This window comes from Amphichorda felina (assembly GCF_050947745.1).
Source record: "Amphichorda felina strain 45539 chromosome Unknown scaffold_6, whole genome shotgun sequence".
Lineage (NCBI taxonomy): Eukaryota > Fungi > Ascomycota > Sordariomycetes > Hypocreales > Bionectriaceae > Amphichorda > Amphichorda felina.
The window spans coordinates 2,431,347-2,455,097 of record NW_028145044.1 but is presented as its reverse complement, the minus strand read 5'-3'; the positions used below and the strand labels follow the sequence as shown (position 1 = coordinate 2,455,097).

The following is a 23,751-nucleotide window of genomic DNA, read 5'->3' as shown; positions in this document are numbered from 1 at the left end:
AGAAGAAACGGAGGCTCTGGAGGAACGCGACTGCGGGGAGACGCGTAGGATACTAGGAGGAAGACGGGGGATTGGAGCGGGAGGAGAAGTGGTAGATAGTTCGGGGTCGGTCTTTGAGTTGTGGAATAATTGTCGAGAAGGTATATCTGGTGTGGTCGAGGAGGCAACGGAGAAAGCCACGTTTGGGGGCGCGGCGGCAGATTCGCGTGAGTGTCGCGGGACGGGGGCTGACGACCTACGAGAGGCCGGGGCGAGCCTTGGTAGAAACAAGTTGGGCAGTGGCGGCCATCTTGTCAAAGCATTGGCGGCAGCGTGGCGCTGTGCGGCAGAATATGTTGGAGTTATGTGTGGTTGGGGAAGAAGGGAGGAAGATTAGGATGAGGCGGACAGGACGGGCGAGACGGAAGACGAGGGCAGAATTTAGAGTGGGCAGGTAGGTAAGCAAGTGGAGGGACCCTGAGCCACTGGCCTCCTCTAAAATGTGCCGGATGATGTGGGAAGCTGCATGCAGTGCAGCAGTTATGGTGCAGCAGTGCAGGCGCGGTGCCAAGGGTGCGTCGGTGGCAGTGGGGAACCTGGCAGAAGTGTCTAAGATTCGGTGGGGGCCCCCACCAAAATGTTTAACTCCGAGCCCCAGCTTCCACTCAATCGGACGTTGGCCCGTTGTGAGTCCGTTACTCCGTCCTGGAGACCTGGAGACCTGAGCCTCAATCTTCTGTGCCTATTATTATCCGCACTCTGAGGCTGGCATTGTGGCAGGATCAAAAGCCCGGGCCGCGAAATGCCCTGGCTGGCGGCCAAGACAACCGTTAGCAGTGCTACTGTTACGGCAACCGACCAATCCTAATAATACACAGATCGCCAGGACCATCTGCAGCAGGGACATGACGCCAGCCCCGAGATACTATTGGAGCTCATGCTTGTGAAGGAAGCTCAGGGGGCGACTATCTACGTCGTATCCGTAGTACATTGTCCCGTAGCATCACTCCAAGTATACTACGTACTTAGGGTTAATAGGTAACCCTCGTCATCCCACCCAACACGCACATGGGAAATTGACCATTTGGAGAAAAAGTGATTTCGCAGGCGCGAACCTAAACACTATTGACGCCCCAAACAGGCAGCGCCTTTCCTTCCCTCTCTCTCGTCTCAAGTCGTGCATGGCTTTCTCCCACCAACCCCAATTCTTAACAAGCACCATTATACTTGATGCAGATCGGCATCGACCACGTCGCAGCATACGGTGTACGTACTATGTACTACGCAGAAAGTACTAAGGCTCTCCTATCTCTGGCCGCAGAGGAATAGGCATCCATCCAACCAATCCCGATCCTTCATCTCGCTTCCGTCTCGCTTCCGTCATGGCGTTTTGATCATCAGTCCGTCGTCGGTGTGCCCCTGGCTGGAGTGACTTGGTGGTCTGCGATGTCTGCGTCTCCGCTTCTCTTGAATGCTCTGCTGGCATGTTGAGAGCCAAACAAACGTGTGGAGAGTATGGACCCCAGAGCACGCGACAAAGTGGGCACTGTAACAATTGACCGTATTTCTGCTCCCCCCTTCTGCTCTCGCATCGTGCCCTCTTTTCGTACAGTCCGAGGTTCTACGACCTGTCACCAGACACGGCCTCAGGATCAAGGGTTCACCAATGCCTGGCGACTTTACAAAGACCATTTCGTCATCCCGTCTGATTTGCCTGCCACCCTCCCCCCCTTCGAGCCTTGAACCTCAACTGCAACACATCCAACGGCAGATAAACGGGAGTAACAAATACAACGCACGGGCGCCAGGGATCCTGTCTCCTGGGTATGACGCTGCCACCAGAGCGAGTCGGCGAACACAACCTAAAGCACGAGAGGCTCTGGCCATTTCCAAAGAGGGGGGTTGCCCCGCGAGGCGAGCGAGGCCTTGACGCACAGCTGATAAGTAGAAACTCTGTTGCGACATGGACCCAGCGGTCGAAGCCAATTTGTTGTCATTCCCAGTCGCCAGATGTTGGTGACAAGTGCGATCAACAGAGCGAAACTCAAATCTCTGTGGCTACCAGATCTCTAACAAGTTGTCGCAGGCTGCTGCAGTCTACTACTATGTATAGCATTCCATGAGGCATACAAAGGCCAACCCCCAACTCTTCGGAACATCGCAGGCTGTGGCATCCTACCTCTATTACTACTCGTGCTACTAGTCCGCTGGGCATACGCAATCCCGAGCCTCTTCGAAACACGGCAGGTCCCGAACCCGCAGGAAGACGCGTCCAGGGAGTGTGTCAACCTGAATCTTGCCGTCTAGCATGATGACCCCCAACGGGCAACGGCCAGCTCGAATCATAGAAATAACATGCCGTGTTGAACATGCAGGCCAAGTCGGCCACGCGGCTCTCGTGACCCTCCCCTACTCGATTGAGGGTCGTGCATGGCACGGGACGGATGCGACAGGGCTGGCATACCATAACTTGTCATTTGTTGCTTCCCCCACATGGCAGTACTAGCAACCGCCACAACTCATCAGCATCACCAGCGTGCAACACTGCCTAGTATTGATAACCCCTCTCCCCATCCATGTCCCGCGTGCGTCAACGCCACCAGCGCCGAGTTGTCGGGTGGTCAACGGCATGTGGGGTCATCCGAGGTGAGGGCTAGAACGTCAGAAACACTCCAAGTCTTCAAATGCAATCCCAGACACCAGTGTAGCTGCACAAGTGTACTCAGGCGGATAGCAGCACAATGCCAGCATCGTCAAGAATCAGCCCCCTAAACCCTTTCCACCCTTTGGATCTGTAGCTGGATCTCGCCTTGCGCCTCCTTTCCATGTTCTCCTAGCCAGATCGAGTCGCAAACCAAGCATCAAGACTGCGGTCAGCATCATGCCAAAGGCCGAGAAGAGCTGCACGCCCATGTAGCTCCCACTCCTGTCCAATATGGCTCCAGAAATGGGTGGCCCAATGAGGGATCCCAGTCCCTTGATAATAGACACCATCCCCAGTCTCGTGCCCAGCCGCGTCAGGTCAGGGGTGATGCCCGTCAAGACTACATTGGCGAGAGCTACGGCCCCTCCGGAGAAGAGACCCCACATGACAGCAAAGGCAACATTGCCGGCTATGTTGACGACACTAAGCCAATAAAAGATGGTAGCACTGCTCAAGGTGCAGACAACGACATATGTGTCGAGCGAGCCGACCTTGTCAGCAATGTATGACGGGATGATGCGGCCAGGGATAGAGGCCGAGTTCATGATGGATAGGAGGTAGCTAGCGAGCTGGACTCCGCGCATACCGTTGGCGAGCGCATAGCTCTGCAGGTAGTAGCTCGGTATGAAGAAGGCGAGGTTGTTGAAGAAAATAGCAACGCTGTAAATGATGTAGGACGGCTCCTTGAAAGCTGAAAGGTCGATGAACCAGCGCCAGGATAATCCCCCCGTCTGCCACGCAGGCCTCTCCGGGCTCCTGCGAGGCTTCAAGACAGCAAGGGCGAAGAGACACATGGCAAATGACATGAAGCCCATGGTTCTCATGGCCCACCCAAATCCCACCTGTACCTGCAGGCGCTGGAATATGAGAGGATAGAGCGTAGATCCGAGGCCACTACCGACGGTGGCTGTAGCCATGGCCAGTGCTCTTCGTTTGTAGAAGTACAGTGGGACGATAGCCATGGATGGAATAGACAGGCAGCATGTCCCCAGACCAACACAGACACCCTGGGCTAGAAGAATCTGCCAATACTTGGTACTGATGCTGGTTAACATGAAGCCAACTATCTCAAAACCTGCGCCCGCCACTATAAGTGGGCGGCTGTACCCCATGTCAAAGAGCGGTCCCATGACGACGGCGACTGTCATAAAACAGAACGTTTGAATAGAACCAATCCAAGATATGGCAGAGGGGGACGAGCCTTGGAGGAGCTCTGTCACGTAGTAGGTCTGGAACGTGCCATAGCTATTCAGAATTCCTCTAGATGGGAAGTCAGCATGGAGGACTAAAGGTCTTTGGCTAGGTATTATGGGCCTCACAGATGATTGAAGTAAAGAGCAAAAGACCCGGCAACTTGGAGCCAACCAAGAAGCCCACCATCCTCAGGCTCGTCACCATTGGGGATTGAACAAGGCTGCACCATGTTGGCATCTTGGTTGACAGAGTTTCGGCGACTTTGTGAGACCACGATGTCCACAACTGGGGGCATCGACGAAGTCATTTCTCAATCTTTCGATACCAATTCGGCAGGGCTCTTACATAACAACCTTTTCCCAATTGCGCGCTTCAGCTTACCAAGACAATGATGACTTCAACACAGGCCGGATGCAACACATTCTCAACCAGGCGTCTCGTTCCACCTTGCGGGACAGCGATTGTCTAAAGGTCCGTAGCGGGAATTATGGCGCCAGTTCGCACGTAGAGATGGCTCCTACAGACATGGACGAGTTATGAACAATAGTAACGAATCTCGCGGTCGAGACATTGAGGAGGAGGCAAGAGGGGGCATGGACGGTTGGCGAGATCGGACTTAACCCCGGCCAGAGGACCAAGCAGGCCTAGCTCGGAACCAGGAGCCGGCAGGCATTTGTGTTCAACAGCATAACTGGCGCATCATTTAAATGGGACAGTAGGTACTCATAAAAACGTTGAGCCACAAAACGGCTAGATAATGCAAGTCTGAAGGGTCGCGCGGTGCAATGGGCAGGGCGAGGGAAAACGCGTCACGGATGGATTTCTTGAGGAATTTTATATGGAAATTTGGTTCTTGCTGTCCTCAGAGCCTAAAATAGTTGATGCAAACCAGCTAGATCTCTCTTGCCTACACTTCCTTCCAGTTTTCACCAGTGCAGCGCCCCAGCCGTTGGTGCCTTGGAGCCTCACCGGGTATCGCGCGTGCTGATTGGTCGAGCAGCCAGGACGGGCGCCAACGCAGGCCAAGTCACCACCTCCTGGTGCTGGCCCTGGACGTGGAGCTGTCCAGATTTGCAGTGCAGAGAGGCCAGCAGCACTCAGACGCACTAAGAGCAAGACAGGAGAAGGTTTGGTCCATCATCGCCATAGCTAGCCAGGCGTATCTCCAGAACCCCCCGTGTTCCACCACCACACGGAGCATTCCCAACACGCAACGCACGACGCCTTGACGTCTCGACGCATCAACGGCGACTTCTGCACCACCCACTCTTCGTCGCGGTCACCTGCTCGTCGGTGTGGCCATCACAGCCCCATCCCCCCCTTTGCCCGCCACCTCTCGATGAGCTCGCCCAATTGACTACCTCGCGAGGCGCGCCGCAATGGGCCCGAATGCTGGCAACGGCATGGGAGCCATGGACAGCATGGGCGCACAGATGCAGGGCCACGGCCCCAACCAGCCACCCGCCACCGAATACACACTCCAGGGCGTTATGCGCTTCCTGCAGACGGAATGGCACCGACACGAACGCGACCGGAATGCCTGGGAGATTGAGAAGCAGGAGATGAGGGGGAGGATAGCCAACCTCGAGGGCCAGGCGCGTAGGGCCGATGCTACGCAAAAGGCTCTACGCAAATATGTCTCGATCTTGGAGCGGAAGGTTAAGGAGCAGGCCGCCCAGCTCAAGGGCTCCGAAGCCGCAGACGCCACCGAGAAGGGAAAAAACGATCGTGCAGCCAAGATCCAGGAGAAGCTGGAATGTGAGCTCTATTTTCTAGCTATCTGATGACCCAAGCCCAAGCTGACAAGCCACCTTTATAGCCGCGTCCGGGACGCACACGGTCCCTGGCGTTGATGGTATCGAGTTGGAGAAGCCCGCCGACGACGAAGCTCAGAGGCACGACCTCAAGACCTTCCTCGACCAGTGCCAATCCGAGTTCATGTATCTGATGGTATCCCCCGCCAATCCCCTACCGCCTCGCGAATCGCCCCCGCTGCCGATGATGGAAGACCTGCGCGAAGTCGACGCCTTTGGTATTCCCGGCGCCCAGCCCATGGAGCGCCAGTTCCCCATGCACCAACGTCCGCCGCAAAACCACATGCCCGACGTCGACTCGAGACAACACCAGCCCCCGAACCATGCGCCTCCATCGCAGCAGAACCAGCCCAACTTTATGCAGAAATCTGACCTGCAGCCCCAGCCCATGGTGCGCTCCACGAACGAGCATCAGCCTCCCATGTACCACGCCGGAAATGATTGGGCGCCCGTGTCCGTAACGACGCGCCCAGTTGAAGAGAACGTACAGGAAGCAAGCCAGGCGGCCAAGGCACTTGGTGGCATGGACGAACCGCCCGAGCAGAAGCAGAAGACCCCCGCCGCTCCTGAAACCGAAGGCTGGGAGTTCCCAGAAGGAACATTCCCCGAACCTGGGTCAGCTCAGACTCCATCCCAGTCTGCATCTAATCGACCCGACACCGACGTCTTCCCCACGGCTGATAATCTCCCCAAATCTCCCAACCGCATCCCGGGATCACACAGAAGGAAAGGTTCCATGTCGAGGAGGCGAAGTGCAGATCATGAGCTAGCAGCCGCAGCTCTCAAGACAGAGGCGGGCAACTTCAAGCTCAGATTTGGTCTCCGGGGCCACCTAAACGCCGTCCGCACCGTCATCTTCTCTGGTGGCGGCAGCCCTGGTGAGCCTGAGATTTGCACGGCCGGCGACGATGGCATGGTTAAACGCTTCCATATTCCCAGGCTGGACGGGCACCCCGCCTCATTAGCTAATGCTCCCTCCGATCTCGATGTTACTGCCAATTTTACCCACCGAGGCCACTCCGGGGCTGTGCTCAGCCTGACCTCCTGGTCGCCTTCGCCCAACTTCTCCACCGGTGGTCGCGCCCAGGGTGACGGCTGGATATTCTCCGGTGGCCAGGACTCGACGATCCGCGTATGGGAACGGGGCAGAGTCGACCCCAAGGCGACGCTTGAAGGACACACAGATGCCGTCTGGGCGCTCTGCGTCCTACCCGCCACTCTGGGGTCCGTGTTCGGTAGCTCAAGCCCCTACGGCAGCACAGACCGTATACTGCTGGTCTCAGGTGCTGCCGACGGATCTGTACGGCTATGGGCAGTGAGTGCGCCTCCGCAACTGAGCTCCCCTCAGCCTGGCACAAATCGGAGCATGTCCGGACGTGGTGGTCGGGTGCGAGGCAACTCGATGAGCTCGGGCAGCGGCTTCGCCAACACTCCCCAACCCACAGTCGCATCCAACTCACCATTCAACCACACTCTGGTGCACAACATCTCTCGTTCTGACGGTTCCACGGCGAGCCCCACGTCAATTTCGCCCCTGGGTACCTCTGGGGAGTCCTTTGTCGTCTCCTACTCCGACTCGGCCATCATTGTTTACGACACCAGGACAGGTGAGCAGGTTGGATACATGGATAGCATGGAGACATATGATGGATCCATCAACACGAGTGTCAATGCGGTCGCTGCCACGACGGTCGGGTTGGATCAGGCCCATCAGCACCCTGGCGGAGGCATGGGAGAGGAGGAGAACAGCGCCGGCGGTCCTACCGGTGGTGGTCGGTCAATGTCAAGTTCCGGTGTTGAGGGAACCATTATTTCTGGCCACGAGGACCGTTTTGTCCGCTTCTTTGACGCCAACAGCGGTAAGTTTTAGCCCCCGGCCCTCTTGGCTTGAGCTTAACTAAGATAATCCTAACTAGGTCAATGTACATACAACATGCTGGCGCACCCCGACGCTATATCCAGCCTGTCTCTCAGTCCCGACGGCCTGGAGCTCGTCAGTGCCGGGCACGACGCGTCGCTGCGGTTCTGGAGCCTGGAGAAGCGATCATGTACGCAGGAGATGACGGCGCACCGCGTGATGCGTGGCGAGGGCGTGTGCTCGGTGGTTTGGAGCCAGGACGGCAAGTGGGTGGTCAGCGGTGGAGGGGACGGCGTGGTCAAGGTGTTTGCGCGGTAGTAGCTCAGAGGTGGGGGCGTTCATTATCTTGCGTTGCCATGTATGATGAGATTAGGTGGAGGAGTATGGAGCGTGGCGAGCATTCTTCACCCGCTGGACAATGTTGTGGATGTTTAAGGTCTGCGATAGAGCTAGCGGCTTGTGTTATATGTATTGTCGGGGAGATTTATAGGATTCCGTCGATACCCGGTGTTTTTCGGACATTTGTTCTAATATGGCTGATATGCTGTTGTTGGTATCAGGATATGCAGGCAAGTTCAATAGCAAGTTTCAATACGAAGATTGGAGTTTAACATTGCAAGCTGCCAAATATAATTCCACACAAACTGTTCTTCGGATCCTGCTCCTTTGTCCTTGATTATCGAGAGCTTGAAGATATACATTGAGGCTAATTTTATATGGTTTCCTTATATCTAATGCCTACAAACCGAATCTCGAGATCATGATGGTACTGTGTACTTCGTCGCGTGTAGGGTAGCGGGGCGCGTTGGCTGTGGCTGCAGGTGGCTTGAAAGTTAGGGTTATAAGTAAAAGTTTCTCCCAACGCCACAACGAGCACCTCTCACTACATTGGCTGTTAACAGCCAACGTCTTCCGTAGTATAGTGGTCAGTATGCGAGCTTGTCACGCTCGAGACCCGGGTTCAATTCCCGGCGGGAGAGTCCGCCAGCCGCTTAGCGGTTCTTTTTTTGCCCTTTTTCATGGTGCCCCATCTTTTTTCCCCATCTTGAGATGATGGGACATTCAAATAGCGCATGCCGTCGCCAGTTTCCCATCCAGCGCCTCCGCTACATTGGCTGTAAACAGTCACCATCTTCCGTAGTATAGTGGTCAGTATGCGAGCTTGTCACGCTCGAGACCCGGGTTCAATTCCCGGCGGGAGAGTCCGCCAACCGCTAAGCGGTTCCTTTTTTTGCACTTTCCAGTGTCATCACTTTTTTGCCCAGAGTCACAAATGTCAATGATTTTTCCAACTGGCCTATTTTTGCAGGGGGGCGAGTGTTCATCCGCTTGTCCACTAATATATCACATGAAGCGAGATCGTGAGCCCATGGCTTTATCCTCCTTGGAATGCTACGGATGCGACAAGAGGAATGATTTTTACCGACCCTGGCTAGAGCACATATGTCTCTCCGTCTATTCTCCCGTTTGAGTAACACCATACATGGGCGTGGTTCTCCGAGTTGGTAAGTGTTCATATTGATCGGCTATGGCTTTCTCGCTGGATACTATGTTTCCAGCCGTAGGTTGGAGACCGGGGCTAGTCGAGAAGCCTTTTTATCGATTGCTGAAAAGCGACTGCACTAGGCGGCGCGAACCTGATGAGCTCAATGTTTGTGCTTCCGAGACTCGTCGGGATCGGCAAGCGCCTCAGAGTTCCAACATGGGTCGTCTGTGTCCGTGACAGGTGCCCATCCGAGTTGAACCTATCGAGAACATTAGATTCAATGCAGACTCTTGAATCGGGAGAAGCGAGCCCCCTGACCTGCATAGTCTTCTGGTCCCAATCCTTGGTGAAGCTGCGAATCTTGCCGTCCTCCACCTCGAAGATGGCCGCCGCGGACCACTGGGCGCGACGACCCGTGGCTTTGATGCCCCTGTACGGCTTGCCGCAGTGACTCCCCTGCGCCGTGTACCGCAGCAGGACGTGGCCGTCCTTGGCCCAGGCCTGGTCGAAGCGGACGATGCGTAGGTTGGCGACACTGGCCATGACGGCGGCATGGGACTCGGCGTAGTCCATCGGAGTCTCGCATCCGGGGAACGTGGCAGGCGCCCAGAACCAGCTGTCCGGGTGACAGAGGTGTGCAACGGATGATGCGCCCTTGTTCTGGGACGGCGAGTAGGCTATGGTCATGTAGTCCTTGCAGATGTCCAAGTTTCTCTGCAGTCAATCTCTAGTCAGCGGCATGGGTTTGGGGTCATCTCAGTAGAGGCGCAACCTTCTCATCTGCTGTTTGTAACGGCGAGAGGACGGTCGGAGGTATGATGTCTACATCCATGGCTGCTGTTCTTCTGTGGTTGACCGAAGAAGCAGAGGTAATCTCACGGCCAGTATGGTCTTGTGCCCTCACTCAATCTTACCAGCAATAGTTGATGCCGTCCTTCCTATGGTCCCCAGCTTGCTTGGAGATGGATAACGTCGGTTTAGATGGTATTGCGAAGTGTTAGGAGCCAAGAGGATTTCTGGTCTCTTTAGTCTTTACGTGGTTGCCGTTTGGACCAGGCAGGCATGTCCTCGGGCAATATGAGGCTTGACGACATCATGATGAGGTCGAGGGACTTGAAGGTGGAAGGCGGGCACAACAAAAACTCCGTTGCAGCTTCTTTGGGTTGATATCAATGCCGTCCACCACGCATGGGATATATCAGGTGGTACCTCATGGATAGGTAGTAGTACGTTGCATATGCAAATTCTTGAAAGTGGTGAGCAGTGAGTTGTCTTGCAAGAGTGTGAGACAAGAACAAGCCTTGTCGTCAGCGCTGGGGTAAATGTGAGAACATGTCTTGGTAGGAGAAGAGAAACGGGGTCGCTTTAGACTTTGTCTGCCGTCCATATCAAGAAGCAATGCGGTGGCCAGTGGTCGTCGACCGATCCGTGCATGAAATGAAGCCAACAAGCATTGGACTTGAGGCTGCTCTGGGCACCGAAATGAAGATCCAAGAAGGAACAATACTAACAACCCGCTGATGGCTTGAGTCACCTGGCGCCCCGTTGAAGTTGGGAAGGTGGTTACCCGGAGTACACCCGCTACTTGGTGGTGGCGCAGGGGGGAAGCACACGACAAATTTCCATGAACGGATTAGCGTCGTCGGGGTGAGTTGCCTTGGCGCGGAGCTTGGGCGCCAAGGCACGCGACAGGATGGCCGTACGAGGACTGTGGCGTTGTATTAAATCGACGACAGACAGAGACGCAGGAATGTAAGTAGTCCGAATGTAAAAGCAGGAATCGAACGGAGGTTTCGTCACATGGATTCCATGGATTTCTTCCTCTCCAAGCGGTGGAAGTGGGTGGAACAGGTTGCTTCGTATTACTTGTGAATCCTGCTGGCTGACGTTGGCCGGAACGGTCACAACGGCAGGAGTGGCTTTGCTGGCAGTTGCCCAAGCTGCACCGAGTCGACGCCAATCAAACCCATCTCCTAATTCTTCGGGGATTCCTCTTCTCACCCCGTTGCCCCTTTCAGCCCTCTTCCCCATTCTTCAACAATTGCCCTTGCTTTGCATTTCTTCACTTCACGGGCCTTTATATTTTTTCCACCTTGTGTCACCGCAGCAATACAGAAGCGCGAGCATTGTCTCGTTGCCCGTTGCCACTGCATTCACTCTCATCTTTTATTACGCTCTCTTCTCGCCGATCAGGGTTCGACCCAGCGATACGTCAGCTGCCTCTCCTTTCAGGGTCCAACTCTCCGGCCTCGAACGTCCTCGAAAGCCCGCCTTGCTAGTGCAGTGTTATCCGCCGCGACCTGATCTGCTGACAATTCGTCGTACCCCCCTTGGCAGCGTCCCCTCGTCGCCGTCGCAACCATGGCTCGCCTAAGAAACGCACTCCTCGGCCTCTTGGCCCTTGCCCCTCTCGCGCTCGCCTCTCCCAAACCCATAGCCGACCATGACCTCCTCGTACGGAGCAGCAGTGCCGAACAAGCGCAGACTCTCGAAATTCGTGAAGAAAAGAAGGAACCGGAAAAGCCCAAGACTCCAAAGTACTTCCGTGAGCCCGGCGGCAGCCTCGCAAGAAGCCATTACGACATCCGCTTTTTCAGCGACGAGGTTCCCTATGCCGAGCACCGATATGTCCTCCGCGATCTCATCCGCTCCTACCTGACCGCCCTTCATGAGCGCGGCGTCGAGACCTGGCTCGCACACGGCACCCTCCTCGGCTGGTGGTGGAACGGTCAGATCATGCCCTGGGACTTCGACCTTGACGTGCAGGTCACCAACCATACCCTGCAGTGGCTCGGCGAGAATCTCAACCGCACAGAGCACACTTACAATGCCACATCCCCCGATGACCCCACTGGCGACACCGTCATCGCCAAGACCTACCTCCTCGACATTAACCCCCACCACGTCGACATTGACCGCGGCGACGCGCAGAACATCATCGATGCTCGCTGGATCGACATGCAGAACGGCATGTTCATCGACATCACCGGTGTCCGTGAGCGTGAGGCCGACAGGCCTGGCGTCTGGAGCTGCAAGAACAAGCATCGTTACGATTCCCAGGATCTCTGGCCCATGCGCATGTCCACGTTTGAGGGCGTCCGGGCTCGCATTCCCTACAGCTTCCAGCGCATTCTCTCGGACGAGTACGGCGAGAAGAGTCTTGTCGCCGAGGAGTGGGAAGGGTGAGTCCCATTTTCCCCAATCTCTCCCATATGCAATTTCGAGAAGGAAAAACTAACCTTTGGCAGTCACCGATGGGAGGCCAGCATCAAGGAGTGGGTCAAGATGTCTGAGGAAGAGGTGGTACAGCGCAAGATGGATGCCGAAAAAGCCAAGCAGGATGCTCTTGATGCGCAAAACTAAAACGCATAGACCAAGACCAAGTCACCAAACCACTTGTCTATACACCGGTTTCTCTTCTTTTGTGTATATAGATATACACGTCCGGTTTTGGACACTATACCCGGGCGTTGAGCGGTGGATCATGGCGTTGCGCGTTCTTTCTCAAAATTACAATTCTCGTCTGGCGATGCACTGGTCTTTGAACAATCAGCGATATGAGCTCGATGGGTTTTATGGGAACATAGCTGGAAAACAACTCTTAATGATACATACGGAACGGTACATTCAGAATTGGGAATCGGTTCAGTACACAGTCAAACACTAAATAGTTTATTCAAGTATATGGGCAGACGTCGGGTTCATGTTGTGCGCCCCTCAAACCCTAACATCAGCTAGCTTCCCCCATCACCCGTTCATCCATCTCTTCCAGTCTGTAGCCTGCTCGTCGCCGGCCCATCCGCCGATTCTATTTCCCGTGCTCAGGTCCACCAGCGGTGCCATGCTGGGCCGTCCGTGGGCGCATTGGAACGGAAACGCGCATCTCGCAACCCGACGAACCATACGCTCGCACTCGGCTCTTGTGAGAACGTCGTTGAACATGACGGCACTGCGGCAGGAACGGGAGTGTAGGAGTTCAACTATGCCGCGCGGACAACCATGAAAGCGGGAAACCCATGCATGCCCACCAGTGTCAGTTTGGACGGAGGGTGTGCTCGGAGGACAGCTTCCTTCTGCAAGCCTCCACGCCTCCCCCCGCAGCAGGTCAATGAGCAGTCGAGGCTCTGTCTTGCAGCGTTCTAGTATACTCGGCGGGAGACCATCGACCGTTACTGAACAAAGCGCTCCTCTCCGTGAACTTCCCCTGTCTAGTTGATACCGGATGCCCCAAGCTCTGAAGTGGCTCTGGAAACTCTGGAGAAGCTCCCCTTCTTGAGTCTCGAGCTCAAACTGGACGGGGTGCTCCAAGTGTTCTACTTTAGCAGCTAGAACACCTCTTGACTCATCCTGAATGAAGTATCTGTCCATGAGGTCCTCTAACTGGCATCGTTCATCCACCGCGTGCTGATCCAGCATGACTAGCGCAGACGTCCCGCCCTTGGACATATTTTTGAATGTATCCAACGGTAACTTAACCAGGATAAATTTACGGTCGACCTGGGCAACAATTTCTGCATCAGCCAATGCAGCTTTCGATATTCGACCGCGGAGATTCACGGTCCCAGACTCAAACATCACTCGGGAGTCATGGACCGGTTTGCTGAAATGCCTGGACCGTACCGCGCCGCCAGTGCCTCCGTGAGGCATAGGTGACTCATCGTACGCTCGCGGGATAGGGAGGGACACATTCTCAAAAACCGGGTTGGTCCAGGAGTCAAGCACGCCCCTGAGCCATTCGCTAGGCTCACCCTTTGATCTCCTTGTGATGTTGTGTTTTCCCAATGTACGGGCAGGAACTTGTGCCGAAGGAGAAGCTTTAGACCTAGCAGCGGCTTGTCCTTCGGCGTTGCCCAACATGGTTATTGGAAAATACTCACTGCCTTCTTGAATCCTCACTGTATTATTCTCGGCAACTTCCGCAAACGGACTTTGAAGTAATCGGCCATCCTCACCGATAAGGCGCGTTTTTGTGACCTTGTTTGACCTCGCGTCCTCGACTATTTTATTCTTTTGGCTGTTGCCCGATCTTGTAGCATAGCCGACCTTGACGCGTTGCCATCCATCAAAGGGACTGTCGCTTCTGGGAGCCTGTGGCCCCGCCAAGCCGAGGGAGGATGATCTGCTTGAATTATCCCCTGTTGAGGAACGTGAGCGCTTCTGGGGAGAGGATTTTGAGCGACCGAGCGATTTCGACGTCGAGAACACTGATTCCTCCGTCGACATTCGGACTTTTCGGGGACAGAGATGCTGCTTCTTGAGAAACCCATAGCAGGTGGCTTTCAGCAGATCTAGGATAGTGTCCAAATCATTTGTGCGGTTGTCCAAGATGTCATCGATGTTAGTCAATGAGCTGGAATCGCCAAGTCGAACCCGAAAGTAGAACATCGGCCATCGCTCCACACCTTTACGACTTTTCACGTCTTTTCCAACAACCTCATCATCTTGTGACTGATTAGCCCGCTGCCTGGCAGGCCGTTCTTCCAGGACACCGAAGCTAGAGTTTGTAAACATCTTGTTGACCTCTTCGTAGAGAACATTGGTGCCAAATTCGTTGGTGATTGGATGAATGCCGATGCTTATAAACTGGGCTCGACGCGTTGCCACGGGCTGATTTGAGATACAGCCCTTAATCCCAATGTGCTGTGCTGAGGCTGATAGGGGAACCCAAGATTCTGCATAGATAGCATCGGCCAGGGACGCCTGTGTGAGTAGCCGAGATATTCTCAAGACACAGTCAGTGCTTTCCGGTAGTTTAAGGCGGATTTCATGCTGCGAGGCACTCTCTCGTATTGACACTGAAGTGGGTGCATTCCATGAGAGGAGGATGGCCAGCGTTATGACGATGAGCTGCTCCCACTCCTTATCCACACTGAGGCGCCCAGAAGATATGGTAGCTCGCTGCTTGACTCGGACCGGCATAGAACCAAATAAATCTCGCACCATAACACAGGTACCGCGGTCAAAGGCTTTCAAGCACTGTTCTGGGGGGGCTGGGAGGTGTCTCTCAAGTACCTTGGAGTTGTGGAAGCGGATAGAGTTGTGGGAGACATGGCCGTAATGTCGGGAGGAAACCGAGAGAAGTGACAGTGTAGCTAGTGAGGCTAGAAAATCGCCCTGCCTCCCGTAGACATTGTCGTTGGGCGGAAACCTGGAGGTATCTGAAACACTGATGGTCAGTCTGCTCAGATTTGAACAGGCTAATATGGACTTACGGTGTAGTTTCCCAAGGCCGCCCCCTTCCTTGAACTCTTCGGGCGGAATTCCTATTCCATTATCCTCAAGAGTGCAGTTGCCACGGCTGTAGTCGACAGTGATGTTGATCTTGGCTGCACCAGCGTCAAGTGAGTTCTTGAGAAGGCCACATACGACGCCGTTCAAGGAAGTGATGACGACAGACGATTTGAGCCTGTCGACAACATCCTCCGGGAGCTGTCTGATGGACATGGCCAGATGCAGGTCATGATGGAAGGCGGGTCCTTTCCGATCGACTCGCGTCGTTCAAGCGCCGATGGAATGGCAAATGCCGAATTCCAGAAGCCGCAAATTGCAATGACGTCCAAAACGCAGGGTCCCAAAAGTCTTGGCAGCGACCACTTCACGTGGGAGAGACGCCGGCGTCGGCACGCAGATCTGTGGGTAAGATGACGGACTTCAGAACCACAAGGGGATTCTGGGGTAATCTTGGGAAGTGCCTGCTCTCAGATGGCCAATTTTTGGATCTGTCCTTCATTCCACCCCTACCTAAGGCATGTAGGCCCTCCTTGTTGAGATGCTCTCGCCAGAACTCTCTGGGAAAATCACGTGATGTAATATTGCAGGGTTCACCCACTGGCCGTGACTGGACTGCAAGGGACCCGCCACGGGTGTTTCTGGAGCCCTCCATCTCCATGATCGCATGCATCTCCACCACCAGACTGGCGTCATTCGATTCCCATCCTTGCCTATGATTATATCTCTGGCTTGCTTTATCGCGTCAATAAATCGCTGACTGTGGGAATCGTTGCTCTAGACTCCGCAGTCATAGAGAACGCGCTGCTCTGTCGATCCGTACCAACCCCTCCTCCTGCCTGACCACCGACTCCGACCCCCTTTACTGCCCAACTTCGTCTCTTGGGCGCGCTCTCTCTCCTCCAAAAGATAGATTGTCACCGCCGCATACATCTCAAGCCTCCATGGCAACGACAGATGTTTCTCCCGACTCTCACGGTAAGACACCCTGGTCTGGCCCAAATCACGATGCCGTGAATCTGTGCTTTGGCACCCTCTGCTGTCCCACAAGACCCAATACTCCTGTCTTGGACGTCGACTGACCGGTTTTAGACCGCCAGGCTCATCGCCGAAGGCCCTTCTCAACATGGGTGAAGAAGCTCACCCACTTCAAAGCCGATCCCGATCGGCCGCGGCGCCACATGAAGAAAAAGCGCGGCACCAAGAACAACCACCCTTACCCTGAATCTGGCTATTTTGACAATGTCAATACCAACGGCGAGAGCGCTGCCTCGATAACGACGGCTCTCACGGAAAGCAACCCATCTCTCGACCGACCGAGTCGCTGTTCTCTCGATAACAACGAACAACCGACTCCAACTGGGACAGCCTCGACCGATCACGAGGCGTCTCGTTCTAGCACTACACCCAGCCACGGCGCCAGCTCTTTAGCAGGAACAAACCGTACTGTGGGAGGGGCTGTTTCCAGGAGAGGAGGTGACAGCACCTTCTCGAGCCCGGCGCCGTCGGTTCGATCGTTGACGACAACTCTAACGACTATTCAGTCGATGGCCCCAAATGGCAATAGCAACACTACCACTGTTCCCGCACAGAGCAATACCCAGTCAATTCAGTTCAGCCAACCGTTTCCGACTACGTCCCCTGCGTCCGCAATTCCCTCACACCTTGCCCCCACAGGCGTCCCAAATACTTATACGGCAGCCACTGCAAACGGGCTCCTGACCGATAACGCCTCAATTTTGACCCTCGCGTCCTCAAGCAAGCGGAGACGTCGCCGTTCGATGGACACAGATGCCTCGGTGAGAGCCCTTGCCCCCTCTTCAGTATGGGGCGGCAGCCGGGAGAGTCTTCCTCTTAGCGTCCTTAGCTCCAACATAGATTCTTCGACGATACCGACTACACCTGGGTTACATGGCAGCAGTTCGCGTCTCGGAGCTGAGCGTAACAGTATATATTCTTCCACGGGAGTGCCGCCAGCTATGCCCGGTGATCGAAATAGCTACTACGCGAAGCAGAACGACGGCGCGAGTGTTAGAAGCGGAAGGCCCGGACACGTTAGGACTGAGAGCGTGGGCGGAACCAATCCGGGTGCCAATACTGGGCTAAACAGCCCCCTTGCAGAGTTGCCCTGTAGCGATGAGAATGAGAAGGCAGAGAAAGATGAGCTGCCGGTGGCTCGGGCAAAAGATGATGGAAGATGAGAGATGCTACATGATGAATGATGTTTTTGGTTTGGCGTTCATTGGGGTAATAGGACGAAGACGGTAGGACTTATTTTTTGTTTGGTTTATTGCGGGAACGGATGCCGCCCCAGGCAGCTTGAATTTGGAGTCGGAGCTTCTCTGATAGGACTGATGATACCCCCCCTACGCAGTGCGTCCTCAGTAGGTATAGTAAGCGAGGTATCTTAATATATCGCAACTTTGTCAGTCTTCCCACAATGGCTCTTTCTGGGCGAAAATAAATTATCTTGTAACCCATGGTAAATACGGCGTGGTGGTCGGGAAGTTTGGATGGTACCTGCTTAAGTGTGGCGTTGGTCCAGGCAGTGCTAGGCAGAGTCGTGACGGATCTGGAGCTTCCCCAGCTCTTGGACCCACCGTCGTCATCGCCTCTCTCCCCAACCGCTCTTCTTCCAACCACCACCCCTCACCAATGCGACAGCATGGCCATCTCGGTACGTACGGCCTGCATGGCGGCGCTTGAATGTCCGGCTCCCACTATTTGCTAACCTTTTTACGCAGTGGAAGTCGTTTGACTTCTTCGAAGTCGCCCAGATCTCCCCCTCCGACGATGACGCTCGGCAGCTCTTCGAGAGCAACGACATATCGAGCGTGTGCGCGGGTTCCGACAGCCTGTTCCTTGGATCGCGCGATGGGGTCGTCAACATTGTGGGGAAGAGCTGGAAGGTGGTGCGGAGCTTCCAGGCGCACGAGAGCGGCGGGATCACGCACATGCGCCAGGTCGAGGGGACGAGCTTGCTGGTCACGGTCGCGGTGAGTCTGTCCGCCTCCTGCTGTGGAGAAATATATGATCTGACGGGATGCGCAGGAGGATATGAGTAACGATCCAGTTCTCAAGGTCTGGGCGCTCGACAAACTGGTCAAGAAAACCAACATGCCCACGTGTCTTAGCACCGTGAGCATCAGCAATGCGAGGAGGCAGTTTCCGGTAGGCTTGGGATACACCGTTGTGGGATATCTTCCGAGACGCTTACAAAGGAGTAGATCTCAGCGCTGGCAGCACTCGACGACCTCAAGCAGATTGCAGTCGGGTTCTCCAACGGCTCCGTCGTTGTGGTACGAGGCGACTTCATCCACGACCTCGGCACAAAGCAACGCATCGTATTCGAGTCGGAAGATCCTGTTACGGGCGTGCAACTCGCCGTGGATGAGAAGCTAATGACGACACTATTCGTGTCTACAACCTCGAGGATCTTGAAAGTCGGTCTGTCACGGAAAGGCCAGGGGCAACCTCCAAAGACCGTTGAGGATGTTGGGTGTGACTGGGGGTGCATGACTCTCGACAAGCGGACAGGTGACATTGTTGTTGCCAGGGAGGATGCCATATACACATACAATCTCGACGGTCGTGGCCCGCCAAAAGCGTACGAGTCGCCGAAGAAGTCAATAACGACTTTCCAAGAGTATGTTGCACTGTCGTGCCCCCCGTCCGCCAATGGGCGTGATCCCGACTCAGTCAGGCGACGTTTTGGGGGAGCAAGCGACGCACTTTTTAACGCCTCCACGTTTGCGGTGCTGGAGATGGACTTGCGCATTGTTGCTCATACGGAGACGGTCATCTCCCCTGTGAGATACGTGTTTGAGATCTGGGGCGACCTGTATACGATGGCCGAGGATGGGAAGGTGAGAATACTCTCTAATGATGGAGATCGTTATACTCACTTATCCAGATTCACCGATACCACGAAAAGTCTTTGCAGCAGAGGCTTGAAATGCTCTACCAGAGGAACATGTTCCCCTTGGCTATTGAGCTGGCTCAGAAATCTGGTCTTGGGGCAGAGCAGCAGAGCTTGATTTACCGGAGATTCGGTGATCATCTCTACCAGAAGGCCGACTTCGATGGAGCCATGGTGCAGTATATCCGAGCCATCGATACCACCGAGCCGTCGCAAGTTATTAGAAAGGTAAATTTTAGAGGCAACCTTCATAACCCATGCTAACACTGCCGCAGTTCCTTGATAGCCAGCGGATACACAACCTGATCCAGTACCTGGAGCAGCTCCACGAGCATAGAAAAGCTACGGCCGACCATACAACACTTTTGCTGAATTGCTATGCTAAGCTCAAAGATATTGATAAGCTCGAGAAATTCATCACGTCTCCTGGTGACCTTAAGTTCGACCTGGACACAGCCATAGCAATGTGCCGCCAGGGAGGATACTATGATCAGGCGGCTTACCTGGCCAGGAAGCACGGCGAGATAGACCTCGTCGTGGACATCTTGGTGGAAGACTCTAAGAAGTATGCGGATGCACTTGATTTTATCTGGCATCAGGACCCAGAAGTGGTAAGTGTCGCGATGTCATGGGCAAGACGCAGCTAACCACATTCAGGCCTACCCATCGATGCAGAAATACGCCAGGGTTCTAATCGAAAACTGCCCGTCAGAGGCGACGAAGCTGTTTGTTGACTATTACACGAACAAGTACAAGCCAAAAAGAACGGCCCTTCCCAGTGCCAACGCCGAGATCGCTGGCGGAGGCGGTTTCGCTGCTGGGGCAGCAAATGCCGTCCAGAACCTCTCTAACTTACTTCCTCTACCGTATATGAACCCGGCTGTGGTCGCTCCAGGAAACCAGCCAGCACTAGGGGATGGAGCTATTATTCTCGACGAAGATAACTTCCCAGCGCCGAAATATACGCCTCCTCCACCGAGAACCGCTTTCTCCTCATTCATCGACCACCCCGACGAGTTTATCGTCTTTCTCGAGGCGTGCTTGGAAGAGAAGGAACTGAAAACATCTGACCGCACCGACCTGTATACCACCTTGTTCGAGATGTATCTATACAAGGCTGGCCAGAAGAAGGTGCAGAGTAACAAGGAAGAATGGGAAGCAAAGGCCAAAAAGCTCATCGAGGGAGACCATGTCCCGATGGAGAGCTCCAACGTTCTTCTGCTGTCGCATCTGTCAGATTTCAGGGATGGGACCGTGCTAGTGAAGGAACAGGCCGGTCTACTGTTCGACATTTTCAGATCATACACATCGGCTAAGGACACAAGAGGAGCGCTTAAGGCGCTTAAGAAGTATGGCCCGGAAGAGCCACAGCTGTATCCGGCGGCGCTGGCGTACCTTACATCGGATCCTCGCGTACTGGAAGAGGCTGGCCGAGACGAGCTCGCTGCTGTCCTGTCCAAGATCGACAAGGACGGGCTCATGGCGCCTCTGCAGGTGATCCAGACACTTGTTGGCCAGTCCTCGGGCGGAGGCGTTGCCACGATGGGCATGATCAAACCCTATCTCAACGAGACGATTACACGGGAGCGCAAAGAAATTGCCACGAACAAGAGCCGCATCTCCAGCCTGCGGACTGATACGGAGAAGCGACGCGCCGAGCTCGCAGACCTAGGCTCCAAGCCCGCCGTGTTCCAAGCGACGCGCTGCTCCGACTGTGGACAGGGTCTTGATCTGCCAGCTGTACACTTCCTTTGCAAGCACAGCTTCCACCAGCGATGCCTTCGTGGCGGCGGGGCGGAGGGTGACGAGGGGGCCGAGTGTCCCAAGTGCGCAGGAGAGAACGACTTAATTCGTAAGATGAGGCAAGAACTGAAGGCGCGGGCGGAGAGGCATGAGCTATTCAAGGGAGACCTGGATAACAGTGAGGACCGGTTCGCGACAGTGTCGGAGTGGTTCTCGAGGGGCGTCATGGATGTTGGCCAGGGCGGGGATTGAAGCGATGCAGAGAACATGATTATCCTGGGAGTTCGGGGCGCTCATCTAGGTCAGAAATACTCATACTTAGCTTATATACCATTTGTCGGGGATATTTCAGTGGCATGCTCCAGAATGTACCGGGAATCTGATACTCTGCGGTAACATGGAATGTTCAGCCATGTTGGCCCCACATCTCACAACGCCGTACGAAGTACCATGGACGGACATGATGTCCGAATGCCTCACTCTCAACCTCATCACACATCACAAATCGTCCTTACTTTCATCATCATGGCAACAGACAGCCCCTCCACCATGCCGCCCAACCCAAGAGCCCTCGTCGAATTCTTCGCCCGCTCCCTAACCTCCTTCACCACCTCGGGCGAAGCCTTCCGCATCCTCTGCACCCTACCTCATCCCCACAGCCCTTCCACCCCTCCTCAACCCCGACCACCCCAACATCCCATCCGCAACCTCATCGTCCTGGACTCCAGCTTCAACCCGCCCACCACCGCCCACGCCGCCATGGTCCGTGCCGCCGCCGCCGCCGCCTCCTCCTCCCCCTCCGGCACCCGGATCCTCCTCCTCCTCGCCGTCGAGAACGCCGATAAGCCCCCCCGCCCCGCGAGCTTCCCCCTGTGCCTGGGCATGATGGAGGCCCTGGGGCGGGAGCTGCTGCTCGGCGGCGGAGACGGGGGCGTGAGCGTGGATCTGGGCGTGACGCGCATGCCCTTCTTCCACGACAAGGCGCGCGCGATTGCCGAGTCCGGGTGCTACGGTGACTACGACGGTAGCCCCGGAGGAGGAGGAGGAGGAGGAGCAGGAGGAGGTGGTGGCGGTGGCGTGGGGGAGATGACGTTCCTGGCCGGGTATGACACGCTGGTGCGCATCTTCCAGCCGCGGTACTATGGCGGGGAGGAGGGGATGAGGGCGGCGCTGGATCCGTTCTTTGCGAGGGCGAGGCTGAGGGTGACGATGAGGACGGACGGGGAGTGGGGAGGGAGGGAGGAGCAGGAGGAGTTTGTGCGGGAGCTGGCGGAGGAAGGGGGCAAGTTGGACGAGGTCGGCGGGAGGAGGGAGTGGATGAGGAAGGTTGATCTGGTGGACGGATTTGGAGGGGACGTGAGCAGTTCGAGGGTGAGGGGGGTGGTGAGGACGGGAGGGTATCAGGAACTGGATGGGCTGGTTGGGGGGGAGGTGAAGGCGTGGATAGAGAGGGAAGGGCTGTACAGGGAGTGATGAGCGTGATGCTTAACAAACTGAAGCAACGGCTGGCCAGGCTTGGGTAAGAGTACTTCGTACTTCGTACAAGCATGTCTTGACGGTCTGAGCCAAGGGCGTCACCGTGGAGGCGCCGTAATTAACGTACGGCCCGTTTCCCCAGGGGAAACCCCCACGAGTACCCGGCAAAGCTACCCTGAAGCCATCTCGAGGCAGACATTGTTCAGTATCATCAAGGTCAGAGCAAAGTCACGCATACTAAGGGTTAGAATCTGGGATGATCATCACTTCTATTGCGTTCTCAGATATTTGTTAAACAATAACTTTTAGAAGCCTCGAAACTCATTACTTTATCTTCGCAATAGTACTACATCACAAAGTATTCAATATGGTATTTAACACTAAATCCAAAGCTATGCGTAACATACTCGCCCATTGCACCGGTCAGCCCGCCACCGTATCACCCAAGGCAGTCCAAGAGGATCCACACAACGGAGGAATTCCATGAAGCTTCTCCGTGAAGTTTTCCAAGACCCGAATAGTATTCGTACTGCCGACGCTAGACTCGACACTCTATCCACTAAAACGTGAAAAAATGAACTTCACGGCTTCTAGACCGACATGCCCGCCCAGCACACATCCAATGCGAACAGTCTTGTTCAAGCGGTCAGGCTCTATCGCCGTCTCATAGGAGATGAAAATCTCGTAATCGTCCCACTGCTGCTCCGTAGCGAACCGTGCACGCAGAGTAGGCTCAGAATACCGCCGAACATCGTGAAAAACAAGGATGGGTTTTGCAGAGTTTTCCAGCTCGAGACTCCCAGCCTCGCGCCATGAACCGACAGCTCACCAAAGCCATGTCCATCAAAGTGGGCTTCACGGTTCGAGGACCCCACCAGACGTCTCTGCGCCTGCAACCAAGCCTTGTAAGTGGACGCCTGCCACTGGCCCGTGCGTGCCACTGCAGCGCAAGTGCCTGAGGCCCTACTGTGAGCCTGTGGTCCCCCTGCGGCCAAGTGGGGCTCAGCCCGCACAAGCCCGCAGAGCCCCAAGACTTTGGTGAAGTTTTCCTCGGGGTTTCTGCCGCCCAAAACTTTTAGGCGGTGAGACAGCTGATCTGGCGCCCCACACATCATCTATAAAATGTCGGCTCGCCCTCCAACTTTCCTCTTCTTTTTTCTTTCTTCTTCACGTCGACAATACTTCAGTATGCCTCCCCCTACCTGCTCTCACAACAGCAGCCCTCCACCACTCGAATTCCACGATCGCTAACAGCCTTTGCAGGAGAATCATTTCTATAGTATTCGACTCTCTCTTGGTTCCCTAAAAGAGCCACAGAATCCACCCTGGTTGATGATTGTATATCCTCGG

At 55.1% G+C, this 23,751-nt stretch overlaps 7 protein-coding genes and 2 non-coding genes across 9 annotated transcripts; 6 read left to right on the top strand and 3 right to left on the bottom strand.

Moving 5' to 3' along the window:
- Positions 1-2,739: 2,739 nt before the first annotated feature.
- ACO1O0_006622 (uncharacterized protein) lies at positions 2,740-3,795 on the bottom strand (the record flags this gene model as incomplete). Its single annotated transcript, XM_083196005.1, has 2 exons — positions 2,740-3,721; positions 3,791-3,795. The coding sequence occupies 2 exons, from the start codon at positions 3,793-3,795 to the stop codon at positions 2,740-2,742; spliced, it is 987 nt and encodes a 328-aa protein (XP_083049021.1).
- Positions 3,796-5,256: 1,461 nt separating this feature from the next.
- ADI1_1 (WD40-repeat-containing domain protein) lies at positions 5,257-7,867 on the top strand (the record flags this gene model as incomplete). Its single annotated transcript, XM_083196004.1, has 3 exons — positions 5,257-5,635; positions 5,697-7,550; positions 7,608-7,867. The coding sequence occupies 3 exons, from the start codon at positions 5,257-5,259 to the stop codon at positions 7,865-7,867; spliced, it is 2,493 nt and encodes an 830-aa protein (XP_083049020.1).
- Positions 7,868-8,457: 590 nt separating this feature from the next.
- On the top strand, positions 8,458-8,529 carry ACO1O0_006620. Its single transcript has one exon. It is a non-coding gene; the product is annotated as a tRNA-Asp (tRNA).
- A 151-nt stretch (positions 8,530-8,680) lies between these two features.
- ACO1O0_006619 lies at positions 8,681-8,752 on the top strand. The gene has a single exon. It is a non-coding gene; the product is annotated as a tRNA-Asp (tRNA).
- A 376-nt stretch (positions 8,753-9,128) lies between these two features.
- On the bottom strand, positions 9,129-9,867 carry ACO1O0_006618 (uncharacterized protein; the record flags this gene model as incomplete). The annotated part of the gene is made up of 2 exons (XM_083196003.1): positions 9,129-9,749; positions 9,862-9,867. The coding sequence occupies 2 exons, from the start codon at positions 9,865-9,867 to the stop codon at positions 9,129-9,131; spliced, it is 627 nt and encodes a 208-aa protein (XP_083049019.1).
- A 1,529-nt stretch (positions 9,868-11,396) lies between these two features.
- Positions 11,397-12,398, top strand: MNN4_2 (LicD family-domain-containing protein; the record flags this gene model as incomplete). The annotated part of the gene is made up of 2 exons (XM_083196002.1): positions 11,397-12,217; positions 12,284-12,398. 2 exons carry the CDS (start codon positions 11,397-11,399, stop codon positions 12,396-12,398), a joined length of 936 nt encoding a protein of 311 aa, XP_083049018.1.
- A 2,606-nt stretch (positions 12,399-15,004) lies between these two features.
- Positions 15,005-15,479, bottom strand: MLH3 (uncharacterized protein; the record flags this gene model as incomplete). The annotated part of the gene is made up of 3 exons (XM_083196001.1): positions 15,005-15,016; positions 15,048-15,193; positions 15,248-15,479. The coding sequence occupies 3 exons, from the start codon at positions 15,477-15,479 to the stop codon at positions 15,005-15,007; spliced, it is 390 nt and encodes a 129-aa protein (XP_083049017.1).
- Positions 15,480-17,928: 2,449 nt separating this feature from the next.
- VPS11 (tethering complex subunit PEP5) lies at positions 17,929-21,177 on the top strand (the record flags this gene model as incomplete). Its single annotated transcript, XM_083196000.1, has 7 exons — positions 17,929-17,940; positions 18,008-18,259; positions 18,315-18,434; positions 18,491-19,129; positions 19,177-19,410; positions 19,458-19,793; positions 19,840-21,177. 7 exons carry the CDS (start codon positions 17,929-17,931, stop codon positions 21,175-21,177), a joined length of 2,931 nt encoding a protein of 976 aa, XP_083049016.1.
- A 297-nt stretch (positions 21,178-21,474) lies between these two features.
- On the top strand, positions 21,475-22,398 carry ACO1O0_006614 (nicotinamide-nucleotide adenylyltransferase; the record flags this gene model as incomplete). Its single annotated transcript, XM_083195999.1, has 1 exon — positions 21,475-22,398. The coding sequence occupies one exon, from the start codon at positions 21,475-21,477 to the stop codon at positions 22,396-22,398; it is 924 nt and encodes a 307-aa protein (XP_083049015.1).
- Between the last annotated feature and the right edge of the window lie 1,353 nt (positions 22,399-23,751).